The sequence below is a fragment of the Fragaria vesca genome, linkage group LG4 (genome assembly GCF_000184155.1).
Source record: "Fragaria vesca subsp. vesca linkage group LG4, FraVesHawaii_1.0, whole genome shotgun sequence".
Taxonomy (NCBI): Eukaryota; Viridiplantae; Streptophyta; class Magnoliopsida; order Rosales; family Rosaceae; genus Fragaria; species Fragaria vesca.
Genome location: NC_020494.1, coordinates 18502114 through 18521198, shown reverse-complemented (window position 1 = coordinate 18521198; position 19085 = coordinate 18502114). Strand labels below are relative to the sequence as shown.

Here is a 19085-nt window from a genome sequence, read left to right as displayed (position 1 = left end):
TGAGGCCAGAAATAATGAGATGATGGGGAAAGCCAACCACAACGGTACTGCTAGCTGATTGAAACAACCAAACCACCCTTTTCAAGAATCCCAATTTAGACATTAACATTGACTAGCCCTTCTTCATCATTATGCATGCTAATCACTCACTGACCAAAACCCTGTCTCTTCCTTCCCCCTCTCAAAGCCTCAGAGCTGGACATGTTATGTTAGCCAAACAAGAACTAATTGTGACCCCAAAAATGAAAAACTAATCAGAACAAGATCTGAAAGCAAAGACACAGTGGTGGGTTTCTTGTCCTGCGTCATGTGACTGATCATGTGCGTCTGTTTTAGGCTCCTAACACGCTTGCTTCAGATTCCTAAGTATTATTCTGTTCATTTCTTCTAAAGCAAACCTTTTCATTTCCAAGGTCGACACAGACCCCAGCAATCTGCTATTCGTTTCTTGTACTTGAGAAATGCGTCTTTAAAGGTAAACTCCTGTCATTTCTTGCAATCATGTAACTTTTAGGTTCTTTGTTTTCGTGCTTTGGTGAAGCATAAATGGACTTGATCGTGGTAACCCTGCTTGGTTTCTAATTACCTTCTCGTCTCTGAAGGATTGGCATTGCTTTGTAGTCATGGCTGGGGAAATAGAAGAACCCTTTAGTTTTAGCTTTCAGGTACTTCTTTATTTCCATCCTTTACCTTATGCTTGATTAATCACTTATTCATTTTCTGCTATGATTCATAAGTATCTAGCTCAGGATGATTATGAGATACAGCAGAATAAAATGATACATATAGTAAAATAGTGTTGATTTTGGATATTCATAAATATAAGGCTTCACTATATGCATTTATGTGATTTGAACTGTATATATTGACTACTGAAATGGTTAATGAATTGTGATCTTGATAAATAGTTCTATACTTGCTCCCTTTCTAAGAAAAAACATGTTACTTGTTTGAAATGGACAGGCAGATTCTATACATTCCGGCTCGATATCATTTGGGAGGTTCGAAAATGAAGGCTTGTCTTGGGAAAGGAGGTCTGCTTTCTCACATAACAGATATGTTGAAGAAGTTGAGAAATGCATGAAACCAGGTTCAGTTATTGAAAGGAAAGCTTATTTTGAAGCTCATTTTAAGAAGAAGGGTTTTCCCAGACCAAATTTAGCCGAGTGTTACAGTGGCACGGACTATAGAGTCTGCGGAAATGATGTATCTGAGTGTGATGATGCTTACAGAGAAGAATGTGAACTTGAAAATGAAGAGAATAGTTATGCTGAATCTGATGAGAGGTCAGAGGATTCTGTCACATCTGTGTATCTTGGAGACTTTGAAGTCACAGAATGTGAAAAAGAAGATCCTGAACTTTCATCATCTGACACTCAGAGGGCGCCTGCATTGAATCATATTGCTATTTTGGTGGATGGTGCAGTTGAAGATGTTAATTTTGAGGAACTGCATCAACCCGAGGAAGGTTGTGAAAACTCATCGATTGTTGAGGAACTGGAGAGAAATGTAAACGAGAATCGCAATGGTGATGCAGAGAATTCTGAGGAGCCATCTAAGAAGTCTGTTAATATATGTTCAAAGACTGAACCAGCTGAGTGTGTTGACAAAACCATTGTGGAAAGTGGCAAAAGTACTTCTTCAAAGGTTTGGGATCCTGACACTACTTTCATCATACCAATTACCGAGTCTCTTTTCTTTAGTTTCTACTGCATATTAAGTCCACTGCATTCAGTCCAGTTATACTTGTATCCTACTAGCATGTTGAAATGTGCTTCAGGATCTATTTCCTTTTCAGAATCAATGTCATATTGCTTACACTCCTCTCTGCTCTATCTAGTTGAAGGCTGTACAAGAGTCCAAATTTGTAAAGCCTAAGGCCAGCATATCTCAGGTCCAGAGAGGCAATTGCGCTAAGGCATCTGGTAAACATCCTATACAGAATTTCAATACTAGACAAAGAGAGCGTACACGAAACATGATTAAAGAAAAGCTCCCATCAAAAACTGCAACGCCAACTACGCAATCTGTATGCAGGACTCCAAAGTTAGAGGTGAGCATTTATTGTATGAAGGTATCAAACCAAAATCTCAGTAAGAAAACACCATTCATACTAGTCTTTCCTGTGATGTTCTTCACCCTTTAAATACTGAATTATATACAAGTCCTTTAATACTGAAATCTTTTATTAAACGTTTATTTTCTCGTAAATCACACAGGACTCCATGAAGGGAAAATCTTCCATTATTGAGAGTAAAAGGTACTTGATTGCAGTTTTTTGCAACTAGAAATATACATGCTTTATTATTGACTGGAACCTCAAATGTACTTCTCATCACAATGTAGTGATAGAGTGTCATCGAGTAAGAAGCTTGGTGAACCTCAACCTTCTGCATTCAACCCTGAATCCAGAGGACGCCAGATGACAAACAGGTATAGGTTCCATCAGAATTTTCCCATTGAACACTATTTGTGTTTCAATCTTTTGAACTGTTGAATTTTGATCAAGTCAAGTCACTTTCGTACCTCATATAGGATTAGTAACAGAGCCAATGTGACCAAGTCTGATGGATCAACTGCTACAACTTTCAAATTCAAAAGTTCTGAGCGAGCAGAAAAGAGGAAAGAGGTCAGCCGCTTAGATTTTCTCCGAATAATTTAGATTCATAAGAATGAGTTAGATTTATATGGCTTACAACATTAAAATGACATGTTCCTACATCTTTGTGACTCCTGTACTCCAGTTCGTTATGAGGTTGGAAGAAAAAATGCACGCTAAGGAAGATGAAATGAACAAGGTCCAAGCAAGAAAACAGGTACATGATCAAAATGATTCAGTTGCAATTTTCTGTATGTGATATTGAGTTATTTGACAATATCAGTGTGGGATGCATTAGTATGTTACTGAATGGAAAAAGACTAATGATATTGCAGGAAAAGACAGAAGCTGAGATGAAGCAATTCCGGAAAGCCCTCAACTTCAAAGCATCACCAATGCCTTCTTTCTACAACGCAGCTACAGCTTCGAGGCCAGATGGGAGCAAGGTAAATAAATTCATTGCATTTTAAGGAAATTCAAAGGGAGTATGACACCAAATTTTAATTACAGCACATATAATATGTCTTGGTTCTTTCAGATTGCCTCAGCCAAGTCCTCTAAAGTAGAAAAAAGCCGAGGTAACGCTAATGCTGTAAGATTGACATCACCTTCAGAGTCAGGAAAGAGTGAAGCTGCCACAGGAGAAACTAAATGCACCATGGATGAGGCCTTTGTTACAAAAACTGAAGTCACTACTGTGCGGAGGAGTCAAGTATTTGAAAGCAGGAAGGTGGTGAAAAATGAGAAACATGTGGGGAAGCCGAAAGTGGGAGCCGAAAGAAATAGCAGAGAGATGTTAAGGAAGGGTACTATGAAAGGTGTTGGCTTTGGAAGCAGTTCCAGAATGAGTCATCTAGCAGTTGGTGTTGCTTCGTGAATGAAGCTCAAAGGGAGTCAAGGCACCCTTCTCTATATGTGCTTCAATTTCTGGTGTTCTGTGACAAATCTTCAAGGTTCAAAATCAAAATGTTGCTGCAAGAACTTGCCTAGCTTTGTATCAGTTTTAGAAATAGGCTCATGGTTTCATCCACACATTGGAGGTTGTAACAGTAACATGTATAAATTGTAGCTGAACAGAGATAGTGGTGTGCTGTTTGAGGGAGTAAAATTGTCTTAGTCCCTCTAGTTTATATGGACCCTAAAGTAAAGTCTACTGCATCACTCATCAAGTAATAAAAGTTAGGAAACAAGTTCTATTTGTACAACTATCAACTATGATCAGCTCAAAATCAAGTAAACAAGAAGTTAAGAGGCCAAAGAACTTGTGTTATATTTCAAGGCTTAAATTCTTCAGTACTGTAAGCATATTTTTATGCATCACTGTTTTGATTTCTGGGCTTTGATTATACTGAAATCATACAAGTTTACACACACACACAGAAATGCATATGATTTCAATCAAACATGGTTCATGATCCACGACACAAAAGTTATAGAACTTAGCTTGAAGTTTACAGCAAGTCAGATTGAATTCATTGATTGCCAATTTCCCAAGTAACTTGGTAATTACTCAACCCCAAGTAACTTGGTAAATACTCAACCCCAAGTAACTAGGTAATTACTCAATGAGTCTGTATGTCTGTTTGCATTTAACCTGAATATAAGAAAAGAAAGATGGGAATGGAGATGGAGATGGAATTTGGCTTGGCATTTATCTTGAAGGTTCCAGCTGGGACAAGCCGACTGTTAATTTAGACCAGCTGGTCTTTTGTGAATCACCAAACTAGGTGATGTAACACATGAATCAAACGGTTCCAAAATCCTAATCAACTTTAAGCGTTAAGACAAGCAAAAAAATAAATAAGAAAAATACAATACTATCTACGTCACCTTCCTGTTTCTCGCTTCCCTTGACACAAATGCGTTTTCCATTGACACAAAACCATCGATTACACTGAGACTAAGTACTTTGATTGTGACTAATTAACACAAAATACTAGCTTTCACGAATTAAAAAGCAACAAAAAAGATGAGTATGATAAGAATATTGGTGGCTGTAGTGGTGATCGCCATGAGCGTTGACCTAGTGAGGTGGGATGAGGTTGCTGATGAGGCGTCTCCATGAGCACCATGTTTGTAGTAGAAAGGAAAATAAGGCAGGATAGGGTCAGGAGGAGGAGGACCGTAGCCGTAGCCACCACCGCCGTTGTAATCACTTGGCGGAGGGTTGTAAGGGTAGTATCCAGTCGGAGTAGGGTAGACCGGAGGTGGATACGTTGTTGTTGTGGTAGGCGGAGGCGGCGTGGTGGTCACCGGAGTTGGAGTTGTAGTAGTACCGGTAGGTGGAGGATAACATGGATATGCGCATGGATTGTCGGACATTGTTGTCATGGGAAAGTTGATCAGAATGATAGAGATGATCACCAAGAGGAGGGTTGAGAGAAAAGGGTCTGTGCTTGGATACATGGTGGTGGTGTTTGAGTGTGTCAAAGGGTTTGTGGTGTTTAAGATTGTGAAAGAATAGGGATATCGATGATGGAATGAGAGGAAGGAGGAGGTTGAAGGAGGGAGGAAGAAAAGAAGTAAAGAAGAGAGAAACAAATGGGGAGTGGGTGAGGTGAGTAGTGGTGGAGGTAGGCTAGCTAAGCAAGGACTAGTGATTCCTTTACCTGTTTTTAGAAAAGACCAAGACTATGAGAGCTTCGCTCTTGTCATGATTCAAGAAATAAAAGAGAAGAAAGTGCCCAAAAGGATAATATTTGGAAGTTTGAAAGTGATCAGCTGTATCGAAAAGCAAGTTTTATCTACCAATTAAGCTAACCAACACTAGCTGATTACTAGTGATTTCAATTTCACTATATGAGCTTAGTTTTTTTGTTTTTTGTTTTTCTTAAATTTCATCTTCTTCATGTTTGATCTGTTGTGACTCTTATTCTTTTTGGTTTGAGTTGTAAACAATTCATGAATTAGTAAGAATTCCCTTAATTTGTTCTAACTTTGGTCTCAAGCTGTAGGTTGTTCTTTTCTTTCATCATCTGTAATTCTGTACCTATTATCGAACCTCTAATCCTCTATAGGGAGAGATAGATAAGGTAGAGAAATTGAAGTCAAGCTTTGGCTACTGTGGTCATAAACTCATAATGGACAATTATTTCTCTTGCGTTTGAAGATTCAACTAGTTAGGTACGTGCCATTTTTCTTTTTCCCCATTTACATGCAGATCGCCAGATCGACATATTCCATTTGAAGGCAGCCATAGATGACTTGCTTTCATTTAGCTAGCTTCTACACATGGATGAGAACAGATCAATATTAACCATCTTAGATTTTTACAGTCGTTTGAAGCTAGCTAAACAAAGCAGATCGAGATGTACTAAAATCGAAAACTGCTCAATCTCTTGGATATATTTGTTGCCCAACTCCGGTATTGGTTAATTAACCAGCAAATTAAACTAATTAGCAAAAACTTACACATTGTACTCCTGGGAATTACGATGTTTTGTTATGCTCGAGCCAGAATATAAGGAAGGAGCTGGGTTCGTGGGGAACATTCTTGAGGGATAGAAGCGTTCCGTAATAACATTTAAAATGTACATATTATAAACTAGTTTCCATTAACGATTCCCCCAAGTCACTAGTACTATTGGCTATTGACTATGATTCAATTTAAATAGTTTATGCAAAGGGAGTCATTATTAGCGTGTGTTTTGGGTAGAGATGAGCGACGACGCATGTGGTCAACAACTGGGATCACTAAATTCTACACCTAACCAAGTAATTTAAGCTACGGTTAGGAATTCAGAATCAAATATCGATCATGGACATAGACATATGTCGATTAATCAGTTGTACGTCGCATTAGCAAATGCAACTTCAAAAAAAAGTGTCTTCATGCGATGACTTCTTATTTCCTCCATCAAGACTTTGCAGCAAATAGTACTGATGATGAGGATCGGAGGAGGAAACTAATTTAAGGGAAGCTTGCATAAGAAGTTGAGTGATCCTGACGTTGTTACAAGTATATATCTAGCGCTAGATCCCATTAACAGAGATAATAAAACCTAATTAAACTCTCTACTCGATCATTATATAGCATGCCTCCATTGGTTGGTATTCTAGCTGGAGCCTCATATATATGGTATACATATCGTAATCGGAAGGCCTAGCTACTTCTAAGACCTGATCAAGTATCTTCTTAATTGATGTGTAATCGAAAATGGTAATATGAAATATTAGGCGGCAATTTGTTCCTAATTAACTAGTTTCATTGTGTCGGTGGAAAATGCTCACTTCCTGAAGTAGTATTGCATAGCTATTAGTCTATTACTGAATATTAATTTTCCAAGAGGACCATTTCATAACACCATTCAAATTAACTTGCATCATCTTTCTACTCAATTTCTTTCCCTACGTACCTAATTCATCGACCATGATCGGGCTATTCATGAAAAAAAAAAAAAAACTATAAGTTAAAAGAAAGTATTTATATGTATGTACAGTTGGTAGTTATATATATATATATATATATTTTTGAATTAAATTCAGTTTACCCCCTTGTGGTTTGGGGGTGACTTCATGTTAGTCCCTACACTTTTATTTTCATCAGTTTACCCCTTGAACTCTTCAATTTATGTCTGCCGTGTCTAAATTCTCATATTCCATTTGAATTGGCCTTTAATTATCAGCAGTTAAGGTCCAATTTGGACATATAAGGTCTAATTTGCCCAAATTCTAGATACTGGCCTCACAGTTAAGGTTAAAATTATCAGCAGTTAATATCCGATTTGGACAGAATATAGGACATTTGGTCACGCTTGAGAAAAATTCAAAAGTTTAAGGGGTAAACTGATGAAATTGAAAGTATAGGGATTAACATGAAATTACTCTCAAACCTCATGGGGGTAAACTGAATTTAATTCTATTTTTTTTTACTAGAAGATGAAAGATCATATATAGGTACTATTTATACTAGAGAATCAATCAACTTTCCTCTAGTATCACCCTTTCTCTGAGGCAAGCTTTGAGCATTGTCTAGTCTATTTTAGTTGGCAATATGTGGACGCCTTTGCATGTTTCCATATTCATTAATTTCTCTTATTTCCTTTATAATTTCCTCTTTTATTTTTCCTTTGCATGATGATCCAACTTCCTGTACAGGCTGTTGGTGCCAAAGAACACCATGCATGAGCATCTGTTGCTGTTGCGGTAGATAGGCGGAATAATATTGGGGACTCCATAATTCAAAAGCTTTCATAATTATAGAACAGAGTAGAAGAAATCAAACAAACAAACATGAAAAAAAGGAAGCTGATCGATATCGATCCCTTTACTTTCTTAGCTTGCACATCTGGCATGTCGAGTTGGTTAATTCGTTCAATTTTCAAACACCCTTTTATTTCTATTTTGAAACAGAAAAATCCCTTCATAGATATCTAACACAAAATAACATTTTAAGAATAGTGTGGTAACAATGTGAATCAATTGTGAGTATTTAGTAATTTACTAGCTTATATATCCAACATACCTCATGATCAAGTTTCCTAATTACGTTACCTTCTTCCTAATAATCTTTATATATAATCGCACATTGTACGTACGTGATGATCAGTGATGATCAGTGATGATCTAGCTAGTACATGTTAGTAAATAAACAAGTCTCGAATTGATAAACTGGCTGTAGGATCAGAAGATATTTTAATCCACGTTACACTGCTTGTGAAATGCCTAATTAGTAACGGGTTTGTCTGTTATACCGAACAGTATAACATACCTATCACTAAAGAGGCATTGTTCAGCAGGGGGTGGTCCAGCAGAGGGGGTTGTTGGTTTCAGATTTGGTCTTTGTATCTCATCATGCAGAATTTTCCATTAGTAACTATATATTTCCCTTATGCATTCCAAATTAATTGATTAATGTTGTATTCCATGCAAGGATGACATCTTGATTTTAATTTGCCCATTACCACCAACCTGTTTGGCAGGGCGTGCCTAGCTAATGAATAGTCACATTACCAAAACTCCAAAAGTGAGCAATTAGGTATAGTGTACTTATGAATGGTGATTATACTGAGTAGAGGTTGAAGAAAAGTAATTAGCGTGAACTAAATTACCAAAATTTATTACCTGCCGTAGCTAGGAAGCTGTAGACGAAGACGTCGACCCTCCACTAACCTAAAACAAACGAGAAGAATGATCTGTGAAAAGTAACATGCGGAGGACCCATACCATAGTTTGGTTTGGTGAACCCTAACCGATGTTGATTCCCCATTCTTCAGCTTTATGAAGCTCTGCATCTGACACGTAACTTCCTTCCAGAATGATCGAGCTTCGATTCGACTCTGACATCAAAATCAAATGGTTGGCATTTTCCAGCTTTCGTAGACCCACCACCGGCCTACACTCTTATCGCCGCCGATCGATCATCTACCCATGTCTAACTGTCTGCCTTTCTCTCTTCACCTCATTAGCCAAACTATTTATATAGTACTAAATAGTTTGTTAATTACTGCTTGACCTGTAGATTTAGACACTTCTCCTAATTAGTTCTTAACTCGATCTGTTCATGTTGTTCGTTTCACACAATCTGTAATGCATGATTTGGTCTCTGTGCTCTCTATTGTTGGGTTCTACTCGATCATCTTATTCTCCATTTCAAAATGGCCGTCCCAACGGGTAGTTACAATACTATCTTTGCATATAATCCAAGAGGAAAACGGCATGGAAATTATTTGGTTAGAATTGTGTATATATATAGCTCCAAAAATTGGCCAAAGAAGTCCTCCCATGAGTAATTTAATAAATTAACCCGCGACTAAACAACAAGCACCAGTGGTCTAGTGGTAGAATAGTACCCTGCCACGGTACAGACCCGGGTTCGATTCCCGGCTGGTGCATGTTTTTTTTTTTTAAAAACCTCATGAATTAACTTTTGGGTGGTGATGATGGTTAACACTATTCTGATGTGATCTAATATCCTAAAATTTTTGTGCTAACTAACTTAAAGCTCAAGTCTTGCCTTGAATTGTGCAAAATAATAAAATAGGGCTCCACAATGAAAGCTATATCTTTCCGATTGATTTAATTAAGACGTCAATGGAAGGTGCAAGCTGGTTACTGGGTACGGTGATGCTGATTCATAGGTCATCAATCTTCAATTATGAATCCAAAAATCTAAAAATGATTCTTTACAATTCAAGAGACCAAGATGAATGAAAGAAATAAAGTTGTCTACATCAAAACTTCTAAGAACACAGAAAACACAAGTTAGATCATAACTATCTTATTCGAAATTTTTGTGTGATCAAACTGAGATGAGTTAACGTTGAAGATAGAATTGAAACTGAAAGATTGTTTGTTATTGAAGATTAATAATACACAATTGAGATCGAGCAACAATTATCAACCCTCGGGCCCTTCAATTCCCTTACTACAAGAAGAAGAAGAAGAAAAAAAATTCTACGTTCCTTATGATCATCTCAATCTTACCGTAATATAATCCACCTATTAATAAACTCCGGCAGTCCGGCCTGATCACCAAAAAGCCAGAACACCCAGCAACACGAGTCCAAGCAGAGCCAGTAACCCCATCGAGCTCCGAGTTCCATGAGCACCATTAAAGCCCTGATCAATAGGGTACAGCTGCCCGGGAGGACCAGTGATGTAAACCAACCCCCCCGACGGCGGAGGATAGTAGGAAGACGGTGGAGGTTTCTTGGGGGAAGGAGGTGGATTTTCCTGTGTTGGAGGTGCAAGCGCCGGTGGAGGAGGACACGGTGATGGCGGCGGAGGAGACGACGGTGGAGACGGCGGTGGGGGGCTTGGAGTGGTGCATGCACCGCACTTCTCACTGCCGTCTTGGGCGTGAACGGAAGCTACTCCTCCTAAAAGGGCCACGGCAAGAAGGAACAGGCTGAGAAACTTGAAGCAGTGCGTCATCTTTTAGTGTCTGTGTGATTATCAGTTTGGTGTTTTGGGTGGAGAGGAGCGGAGAGTTGGAAGAAAATGGGAGGAAAGGGTGTGTGAGAGAGGCTTTTATTTACGTTATGAGGTGGTGCATGGGAGAGTCAATGGGGTAATTAGAGAGGGTTTAGGTTTTTTATTTTTCTTTTTGAATTTGGGGTTTGATGGGTTAGTTTTTGAGATTTTTTTTTTAAGGAATAATTAATATTGAATTATCTGCGATATCTCCGATGTATCTTTAAAAGAGAAGACGTATTCTTAGGGGCTTTTTCTGGTTACAGGAGGAGGAGGGTGGTGTTGCTTTTTCTTCAAGGGAATCGCACTGCATGTGGATGGTCCAAATCCACGGGTTCCACCATTACGACTCAACTGATCTTTTAGGTTGTATGTGATGGAGGATTTTAGGGTATGTACATTGCTCTTCTTGTTTATTAATCACTATGTATTAGTGAGTCAAAAAATAATAATCACTATGTATTAGTTATGTACCTTTAAGTATGGCATTATTTGTCGGGGTGTAATGTTTAATAGGAGATCCAGTCATTACTTGGGGGATGATTTGCATCTTTCTTTCTCAAACGATGTCAGTGGGATCTTGGAATGATCCCTCTTGGAAATTCAGAATTTTGTGTTTCTAGGTTGTACACATACTAGTAGTTGTTCTAGCAACGTGAAAATTAAAAGAAAGAAAATCAATATCAGTAAATCACAAAGATATGAAATTGATAAAATAGATTACTAAACAAATATAGATGAGTCAAAACGATATTATTATTGTTAAGTTTCACGAGTTAACTACGAAATTTAAGAAATAAGATATTTGACTTATCCTGAATTTGTATCAGATAATAAATAAAGCATTTACAATTTTGTTTTTTACTCCGTATTGAATGCATGAAACATATAAGTGATATAACCATGTAGAATGTTAGACAGGGAAATGTGTTCCGACATGATCCAAAGGTAAGAGTCGTGGTTTGGAGGAGTTCTTGATGTTGTATCACATGATGGGTTTGCCTAATTCATATTGTCACTTTGCCCAGGTAGTTTTATTGCAAATTCCTTCTCACAAGTCTTGTTTTGTTGGTTTTTGCATTAGTATTTGTTTTGAAGCTCCACTGATGCAACCAGGCATATTATTATATGCAAGTAACCAATTGAGATAAACATGATAAGGGCGATTAAAATTAGTGAAGAAAGAAGCTAGGCCTCACAATTTGTCCTTGCTTGAAGGCAGTCCTAGCAATATTACGATATTCCAATTTCCAACGCATACTAGCCAATAACCAAATGACATGACACTTCCCTCTTGCATTTGATGATTGACACCTCCCTTACGCTCTGTTAAGCTTTGAGAAGAAAGATAGAGACCTTTGTTTGTCTTCGTGAGGTACCCTTTACTTTTGCTCCATTATTCCATTGTGTGATTTTGCTATTAGTCATTTAGTTGTTAGATTAGTAGTAGAGTTCTTACGCCAGAAGAAACTGATGAAGAGGAAAAGGGGAACAGATTGAAGGGTATTTGGAATATCTACACGCGTCTCTGTAAAGAGGATTGGTTACAAAGGCCACCGTCCCATTTTCTTAAAGCTTATTATTGCTTTCCATCTGGGTCAACTTCCTCCCAGGAACCTTCTTTCCTTAAATCAATCATCGCTGTAGTTTTCCTTGTTCCAATTATCATCCAAGTTAGCCATTGTTTAATAACACTAGCAAAGAAAAAAACAATGTAGAAGTTTCAAGGATTTGGAACCATGCCACTAGAAAAGGAATAGTGTAGAACTAGCTAGAACTCCACCCACAACATCAGTGTCACAAAACAAGCCCACATTGAGATTCTATAGTTGTCAAGCCCACCTTTAAAACAACACTTTTACAAAAACACAAGCGTCTAGTTGGAATGATGACTCAAACTCTCAGATTTCAAAACTTCATACAAATTACAATTTAAAAACATTTGATTTGATTCTCTCATCATCAACAAAGCCTACTTCTCTAAAATGAAAAGAATCCTCGTCCTCCATACATCCCCATAGTCGAGCCTGTGTCGATGCCTGGTTTAGATTCCAGACGCGTCCTCTTTGCGCACCCAGATTGATGAGCTTGCTCAAAATTAGGTCCACAGTACCCAAAAGAAGACTCGAATCCTTTAGCCATCTCCATGAACATTGCCTGCAAATCCTCCATGCTATAACTCTTCTGCTCTCGTCTCGATTCCGCCATCAAAGACACCAATTCTTGCACAAAATCACACAGCCCCTGCTTTGAATTACATTCACCACATCAATTAGGAAACAGCAACATCCAAACACCTTGATTAGTTCTAAATAGAAACTGATCGATACCAAAGTACGTACCTCATCTTCTTCCTCATCGGGATCGTACAACCCTGCGTCGTACATTGTTCGCTTCCTCTGATCCGATAACACAGAATATGCTTCTTGAATCTCCTGGAACCTTCGCTTGGCTTCCCCCAGCAAAGAAGGGCTTCTTGTCCACCGGTCTGGATGATACCGCATGGCGAGTTTCCGATAAGCGCGCTTGATTTCTTCCGTAGAAGAATCTGAATCAACTCCCAGAACACTGTAATACGAAGCCGACCCGGCCTCCATCTCCTTCAGGCTTCACCCTCCCAAATTCTCAGAGCTTCAAATACCACAGATTCAGCAATTCCACAAGTACGTCCTTCTTGATGACCAGAATTGAAATGGAATAACAGATCAGAGAGAAAGGTTGGTATGGGAGATTTATATATGATAGGGTCGGGTTAAGGCGGTGGCTTGATTCTGATAGGGTTGGATGTGTGAGGTATATAAGTATTGGTAGTGTATTCGAGAATCTTATTGAAAGCCGAGAAGAAAATATCTTGGGTGCTTGCCATCCGGAATGTTCCGGAAGAAACTTGTATTAATGATGTGTGATTGTACTTGTTCTACGATGGTGCAGATATTTTTGAGGGTTTTATTCTTTGTTGGGTTTGGGCCTTTGGGTCCCGGTCTCCCGGATTAAGAAAGTCATACCTATCGGCGGCAACTATTTCGTATATTTCAGTCCTGTGGTGACACGCGTTGTGAAAACAGAGACGTGCATATCTAGAGCTCACACGTTTCTGTTTCAATGTTGCATCAAATTTTCCACTAGCAAGTTTTGTTTCAAGTAGCTGCAAATCAGAAAGACCAACCATGTTTAGTATACGATTTGTATCTACACGTACTCACAAACAATCGATTATTAAAAGTCCAATCAGTTTATTAGTGGCTGATGAGATCGACGCTGGATGTATGCATAACGTGTGAGTATACACGATGCAATCTCAGCTATTTATATATTTAAACAACCATGTACGTATATTTAAGTCATAATTCTTAACCATCCACTCGTGTGTATTTAGTGTATGTTTGTTTGTTGGGTCTAAATGAGACAGTGCTAAAAAAACAGTCTAGTGTAGTTAGTACCGTATTTGGTGTCACTGGGTACTAAAATAAATGAGCTTATGTAACACTTTGTTTTCATTTTGGCCTTCTTAAGTGGTGTTATTGTGGGTAATCAAATATGTCGTCTTTAGATAGCACCATCCTTCTAAACTATAAACCAAATAAACTACCCATCTAATCCCATACAACACTAAACATGGGTTAATATTAGTACAACTTAAGACACCCTATATAAGTGCAGGACAGTCTTAAAAATAAAAAGATATAATATAGTCCCGAGTACCAAACATGCACTAAGTTAGAGTACTAAAGTATAAATTTTATTAATATCATGTGTTGTCCCTGCACCAAGAGTTCAATACCATAACACTTGAGGCAACAAGAGCAGCAGGCCCCAAGACTAGACCCAACTTGGATTTGGGTTTGGACTGTTACGCTAGGCGGGCCGGGTTTTTTTTTTCTCATGGACCAATACCAATATAGCATCTTTTGGAAAGTGATTTAACAGTTCTGAAACTAGTCGTCCTTCTCCGTTTGACAAGAAATCAAACTCCGCCGGCTCAAGCTCCAGAGTTTTCTTGGCAAGGAATACACTGGTTTATCTTGCTTCTATAAATCTCCGGTTGAGCATGCGATACTGAACAACATACATCATGCCTTCTTCTCCGATCGCCTCCTTTGTTTTCTCAGTCCTCTTTATCGTTTTGCTGAGCTCAATCCCCATCCAAACCCAAGCCAACAAGCCTCACGTCATCAATTTCCGATCCCCAAATCTCTACCCAGAAGGCATAGCATACGACCCCTCCGCCCAGCACTTCATCGTCGGCGCCCAACACCACCGCACCATCTATTCTGTTTCCGACGCCGGCGTCGTCGACCTTCTCGTCTCCGACACCGACCTCCCAGAAAACGTCACCTTCCTCGGCCTCGCCGTCGACACCGTCAACAACCGCCTCCTCGCCGCCGTCCAAGCCATGGAGCCACTCCCTCCCTTCAGCGCCCTCGCCGCCTACGACCTCCGCACGCGCCGCCGCCTCTTCCTCACGCCCCTCCCCTCAGCCGACGGCGACACCTCCCGCCAGATCGCCAACGGCGTCGCCGCGGATTTCAAGGGCAACGCTTACGTCACCAACGCGGCGGCCAACTTCATCTGGAAAGTCAACTCCGAAGGAGACGCCTCCATCTTCTCCAGGTCTCCGCTCTTCTCGGCGTATCCTGTGGACCCCGAGTCGCCGTTCAGCTTCTGCGGACTCAACGGCATTGCTTACGTCAGCAAGGGGTATCTACTGGTGGTGCAGTCCAACACTGGGAAGCTGTTCAAAGTGGACGCGGAGGACGGGACCGCCAGGGAGGTTCTGTTGCCGGAGAACCTGCCTCTGGCAGACGGCATTGCGATGCGAAGAAACGGCGACGTCGTGGTGAATTCTCCGAACAAAATGTGGTTTCTTAAGAGCCAAGACAACTGGTCAGAGGGTGTGGTGTATGACAAGACTGAGCTTGAAGTGGAGAGGTTTCCTACCTCAGTGGCCGTGGCGGCAGAGGACAGAGTGTATGTGATATACGGGCATTTTCTCGAGGGAACGGCGGGGAATTCGGAGAGGGAGATGTTTAGTATAGCGGAGGTGAGGTCGGAGAAGGAGAGCAAGGAAGAGACTGTTTGGATTTATGTTTTGGTTGGTTTGGGTTTGGCTTATTTCATGGTCTGGAGGTTTCAGATGCGCCAGCTTGTTGGCAACATGAACAAAAAGACCAACTAGTTTTTCACATTTTTGTAGCTTATTTTTGTAACAATAAACTTAGTTTTTCTGTTATGTAAGATGTGCTTGTTGTCCCAAATCAAAAGTGAAGATTGAGTTATAGTGTTCCACACAGAAAGTAAACACAAAATTGAACTAGATAAGGTAATTATGTGTATCACAGGGATCAATTACCATCTCATTTCTCAAGGGAATATTGCTTCCACAGGTGGTATAATTGGGCTTACTTGAGGACTTGGAACAGGTGCCGGTGGTGAAGACAGTTCTGGCTGTTTCCCTTGATTGGTTTTTGGCTCTGATAAGCCGGCCTTTTCCCTCAGCAACTTGAGCTTTTCCTGAATTTTCCTCCTAATCTCAGGCTTGACGATTCGTGCCTCAGCAGCAGGTTCGACTGAGAAAAAAGTGACTGCTGCTAGTGTTGCAGCGGGTAGCATCACATCTCTTCGTGAAACACCAAGTACTTTTGGAGGGCATGATTCCGGTCTTCCCTCACTTCTCACCTGCAATAATGACGAACAAATAAGTCACATAACTATGCATCTGGGAGAAAAATTAAAATAACATGTCTCGAGCTCTGAGATAGAAAGAAGAGATGGAAGTAATGGCTTTGGAATGACAAACTAAGAAGCTAAATAATGATGCATCTCACTATAGAAGCAATGGGTTCAGAGTCCACCGCAATATCAAGATTGTTAAACACGATGCTAGTAAGTACAGGTTAAAGCGTATTTGCATTCCCAAAAGTAGCCTACTCTGCCTATTCCTCCAGGCTCATGACATGTCACAAAATTAATCTGAAACAACTGAACCACTTAACCCTGCAAAATTTTCCCCTTTGAAAATATGACACAGTTGAGGAGACTTAAATACGAAACAAGGTGGCCAACTGACTATACAAGTGTTCGAAACATCTGATTTCGATCATAGCTGTAACACTGCAATTCAGTAGCCAAAGTAAACTATCTGGCTTTCTATATCCATTCTAAAGTCTAAACACAGCGACTAATGTCAGTTGGCACTTCTGATTCAGATCAGTATCAGCACATTACAGCAAGCTTGGATCCAGTAAAGCATATCTACCATCATACATAATCTACTCTTAAGCTGGACAAGCTATAGATCAACAGATGGAAAAATGTACAAAATGTGCAGGCCAATAAAATATGGATCCACTATCAAAATCCTCGCAGAGATGAACTAAGGAACCTAAATACCATCTGTGAACGTTAAGGTGCCATGATCAGTGCATATCCCTTCATCTGCATTATTGAGGATTCTACATAATTCAGGAACCAAGCAACTTACATCAAACAAACTCATCCACACTATAGTGAACTTCTTTCCTCTATCAGTAATTGCGAACCCACTAGTCTACTACTGTACAAGATATGAATCGATGCAATTCTTCCCCAAATCCTCCATTGATTCCGGTAAGAGTCTAAGCCCAAGAAAAAATAAAAAAAAAAAAAACCCAAATAAGAAGAAACTAATTTAAGGAAAATCCAACAACCGAAGTGGGTTTTTGCTATAAACATGAGCTCACGTCAAGAGGTTGAATCCATTCGTAAGAAGCAAAATAGATCACATGAGAAATTAGAGAAGCTAAAAGCAGCACAATATGCACGTTATCCTAAGTAAGAGATTTGGGTGTTCTTGAATCTAATATGAGAACAAATAGTGAACCAACGCACCTGAAGAGGAAGAGCTCGTTTTGTGGTTGTCAGCGACGACGGTTTTGTGGGCAGCTGGTTTTCTCCGACTGAAGGAGGAAGTGCACCGCCGATGAGACTAGATAACGACATCTTTCCCCGGCAAAAGTATCAACGGTTTGAAGACTCGAAGCGAGTTGTTCGAGTTGAAGACTTGAAAAGGCAACGTCGGAAATGGGTTACATTTAGAGAGAAATTATTACGGTCGTGAAATTCACACACCCGAAATTTAAATTTTGTCTTTTAGTGACTTAAATTTTTTTTTTTAAGTGAATGTGTTAATCAAAAAAAGAAAAATGGTGTGTGGATTTCAATTTGAGGTGTGGTGTGTGGATTTCACATCCCTATTATTATTTGTATCCGGAATACCACATGTTTTATGTTTCCCTTTGGTCCAAGTGTTTTATTTTTACTTCTGATTGGTGTATTTAATTACTTTTTTTTTTCCACCTCTGTTTGCCCTCACATGAATCTGAGTTATATAATTGGCTGAGTACATTATATGACAATGTCACGTGGTGTCCCGAGTATAGGGAATAATTACTCAAATTTAGAAACTAGAAATTGTGATTTTGTATTTTGCCCCTGAACTATGAGGGATGTATGGATTTACCCTCTAAATTTTTGTTGTTACTAAATTTACCCGCCAATGAGGTATCCTAATATATTCCTTTTCTCTGATAGTCTAGTTTGTGATTTTATTCGAATGATTTCTGATAGTAGCTGTGAATTTAGTTTGTCCGGGTGTTTCTATATTTGTACTCCATTTTAATTAGCTTTGATTAGTCTAGGTTTTGAGATTTGATATGGATTTAGTTTCTCTGAATTTTGATGTTGCTTCGTGCCTTTGCGGTTTTGAGTTCCAAATTTTCGGTGTTTCGGTTTTGAGCTTCTTAATTGAATTCATGTTGTTTGATTTGTTGGTGTGTTAGATCATAATTTACATATATTTGCATTCCCTTATATATTGACTTTAACTTGTTTTTGAGTTTATTTTAGCTTTCATTAAATCATTTTTTATATAATTAAATTCAGTTTACCCCCTTGTGGTTTGGGGGTGACTTCATGTTAGTCCCTACACTTTTATTTTCATCAGTTTACCCCTTGAACTCTTCAATTTCTGTCTGCCGTGCCCAAATTCTCATATTCCGTTTGAATTGACTTTTAATTATCAGCAGTTAAGGTTCGATTTGGACATATAAGGTCCGATTTGCCCAAATTCTAGATACTGGCCTCACAGTTAAGGTTAAAATTATCAGTAGTTAACGTCCGATTTGGACAGAATATAGGACATTTGGTCACGCTTGAGGAAAATTCAAAAGTTTAGAGGGTAAACTGATGAAATTGAAAGTATAGGGATTAACATGAAGTTACTCCCAAACTTTATGGGGGTAAACTGAATTTAATTCTATTTTCTATAATCTTCAATTTTCTGGTTTTGGATGGCTCGCTCAGTTTTATGCTTTCATATGATAATTGCTCATTTGAATTGTTCTAGGAGAACCACTGGTCCAACCAGATCTTCAAGATGCTGGACAGAGAAAGAGGTCAGTACTATCCTCAAAGAACTTCTAATGCTGAAAATCTGATATGATTCAGCATTACATTTTTAGATACATTGTGCTGGTTTAGTTTCAGTGAATTTTTTTTCTTCTATTGAATTTGCAGTTTCCACAAAATTTTCACT

At 39.1% G+C, this 19085-nt stretch overlaps 4 protein-coding genes and 1 non-coding gene across 5 annotated transcripts; 3 read left to right on the top strand and 2 right to left on the bottom strand.

Annotated features, from left to right (window-relative positions):
- The first annotated feature begins 213 nt into the window (after positions 1 to 213).
- On the top strand, positions 214 to 3597 carry LOC101299178. Its single transcript, XM_004297317.1, has 10 exons — positions 214 to 475; positions 603 to 665; positions 964 to 1647; positions 1841 to 2053; positions 2220 to 2260; positions 2347 to 2433; positions 2536 to 2629; positions 2745 to 2816; positions 2935 to 3045; positions 3138 to 3597. Exons 2-10 carry the CDS (start codon positions 624 to 626, stop codon positions 3474 to 3476), a joined length of 1683 nt encoding a protein of 560 aa, XP_004297365.1. The 5' UTR covers positions 214 to 475; positions 603 to 623; the 3' UTR covers positions 3477 to 3597.
- A 5764-nt stretch (positions 3598 to 9361) lies between these two features.
- TRNAG-GCC lies at positions 9362 to 9432 on the top strand. The gene has a single exon. It is a non-coding gene; the product is annotated as a tRNA-Gly (tRNA).
- Positions 9433 to 12237: 2805 nt separating this feature from the next.
- On the bottom strand, positions 12238 to 13557 carry LOC101298883 (chaperone protein DnaJ-like). The gene is made up of 2 exons (XM_004297316.1): positions 12856 to 13557; positions 12238 to 12757 (listed from the first exon to the last, which is right to left on the bottom strand). The coding sequence occupies exons 1-2, from the start codon at positions 13108 to 13110 to the stop codon at positions 12494 to 12496; spliced, it is 519 nt and encodes a 172-aa protein (XP_004297364.1). The 5' UTR covers positions 13111 to 13557; the 3' UTR covers positions 12238 to 12493.
- Positions 13558 to 14585: 1028 nt separating this feature from the next.
- Positions 14586 to 15765, top strand: LOC101315233. The gene has a single exon (XM_004298415.1). It carries the CDS (start codon positions 14586 to 14588, stop codon positions 15687 to 15689), a length of 1104 nt encoding a protein of 367 aa, XP_004298463.1. The 3' UTR covers positions 15690 to 15765.
- A 40-nt stretch (positions 15766 to 15805) lies between these two features.
- On the bottom strand, positions 15806 to 17554 carry LOC101298596. The gene is made up of 2 exons (XM_004297315.1): positions 17381 to 17554; positions 15806 to 16189 (listed from the first exon to the last, which is right to left on the bottom strand). Exons 1-2 carry the CDS (start codon positions 17489 to 17491, stop codon positions 15875 to 15877), a joined length of 426 nt encoding a protein of 141 aa, XP_004297363.1. The 5' UTR covers positions 17492 to 17554; the 3' UTR covers positions 15806 to 15874.
- Positions 17555 to 19085: the final 1531 nt, after the last annotated feature.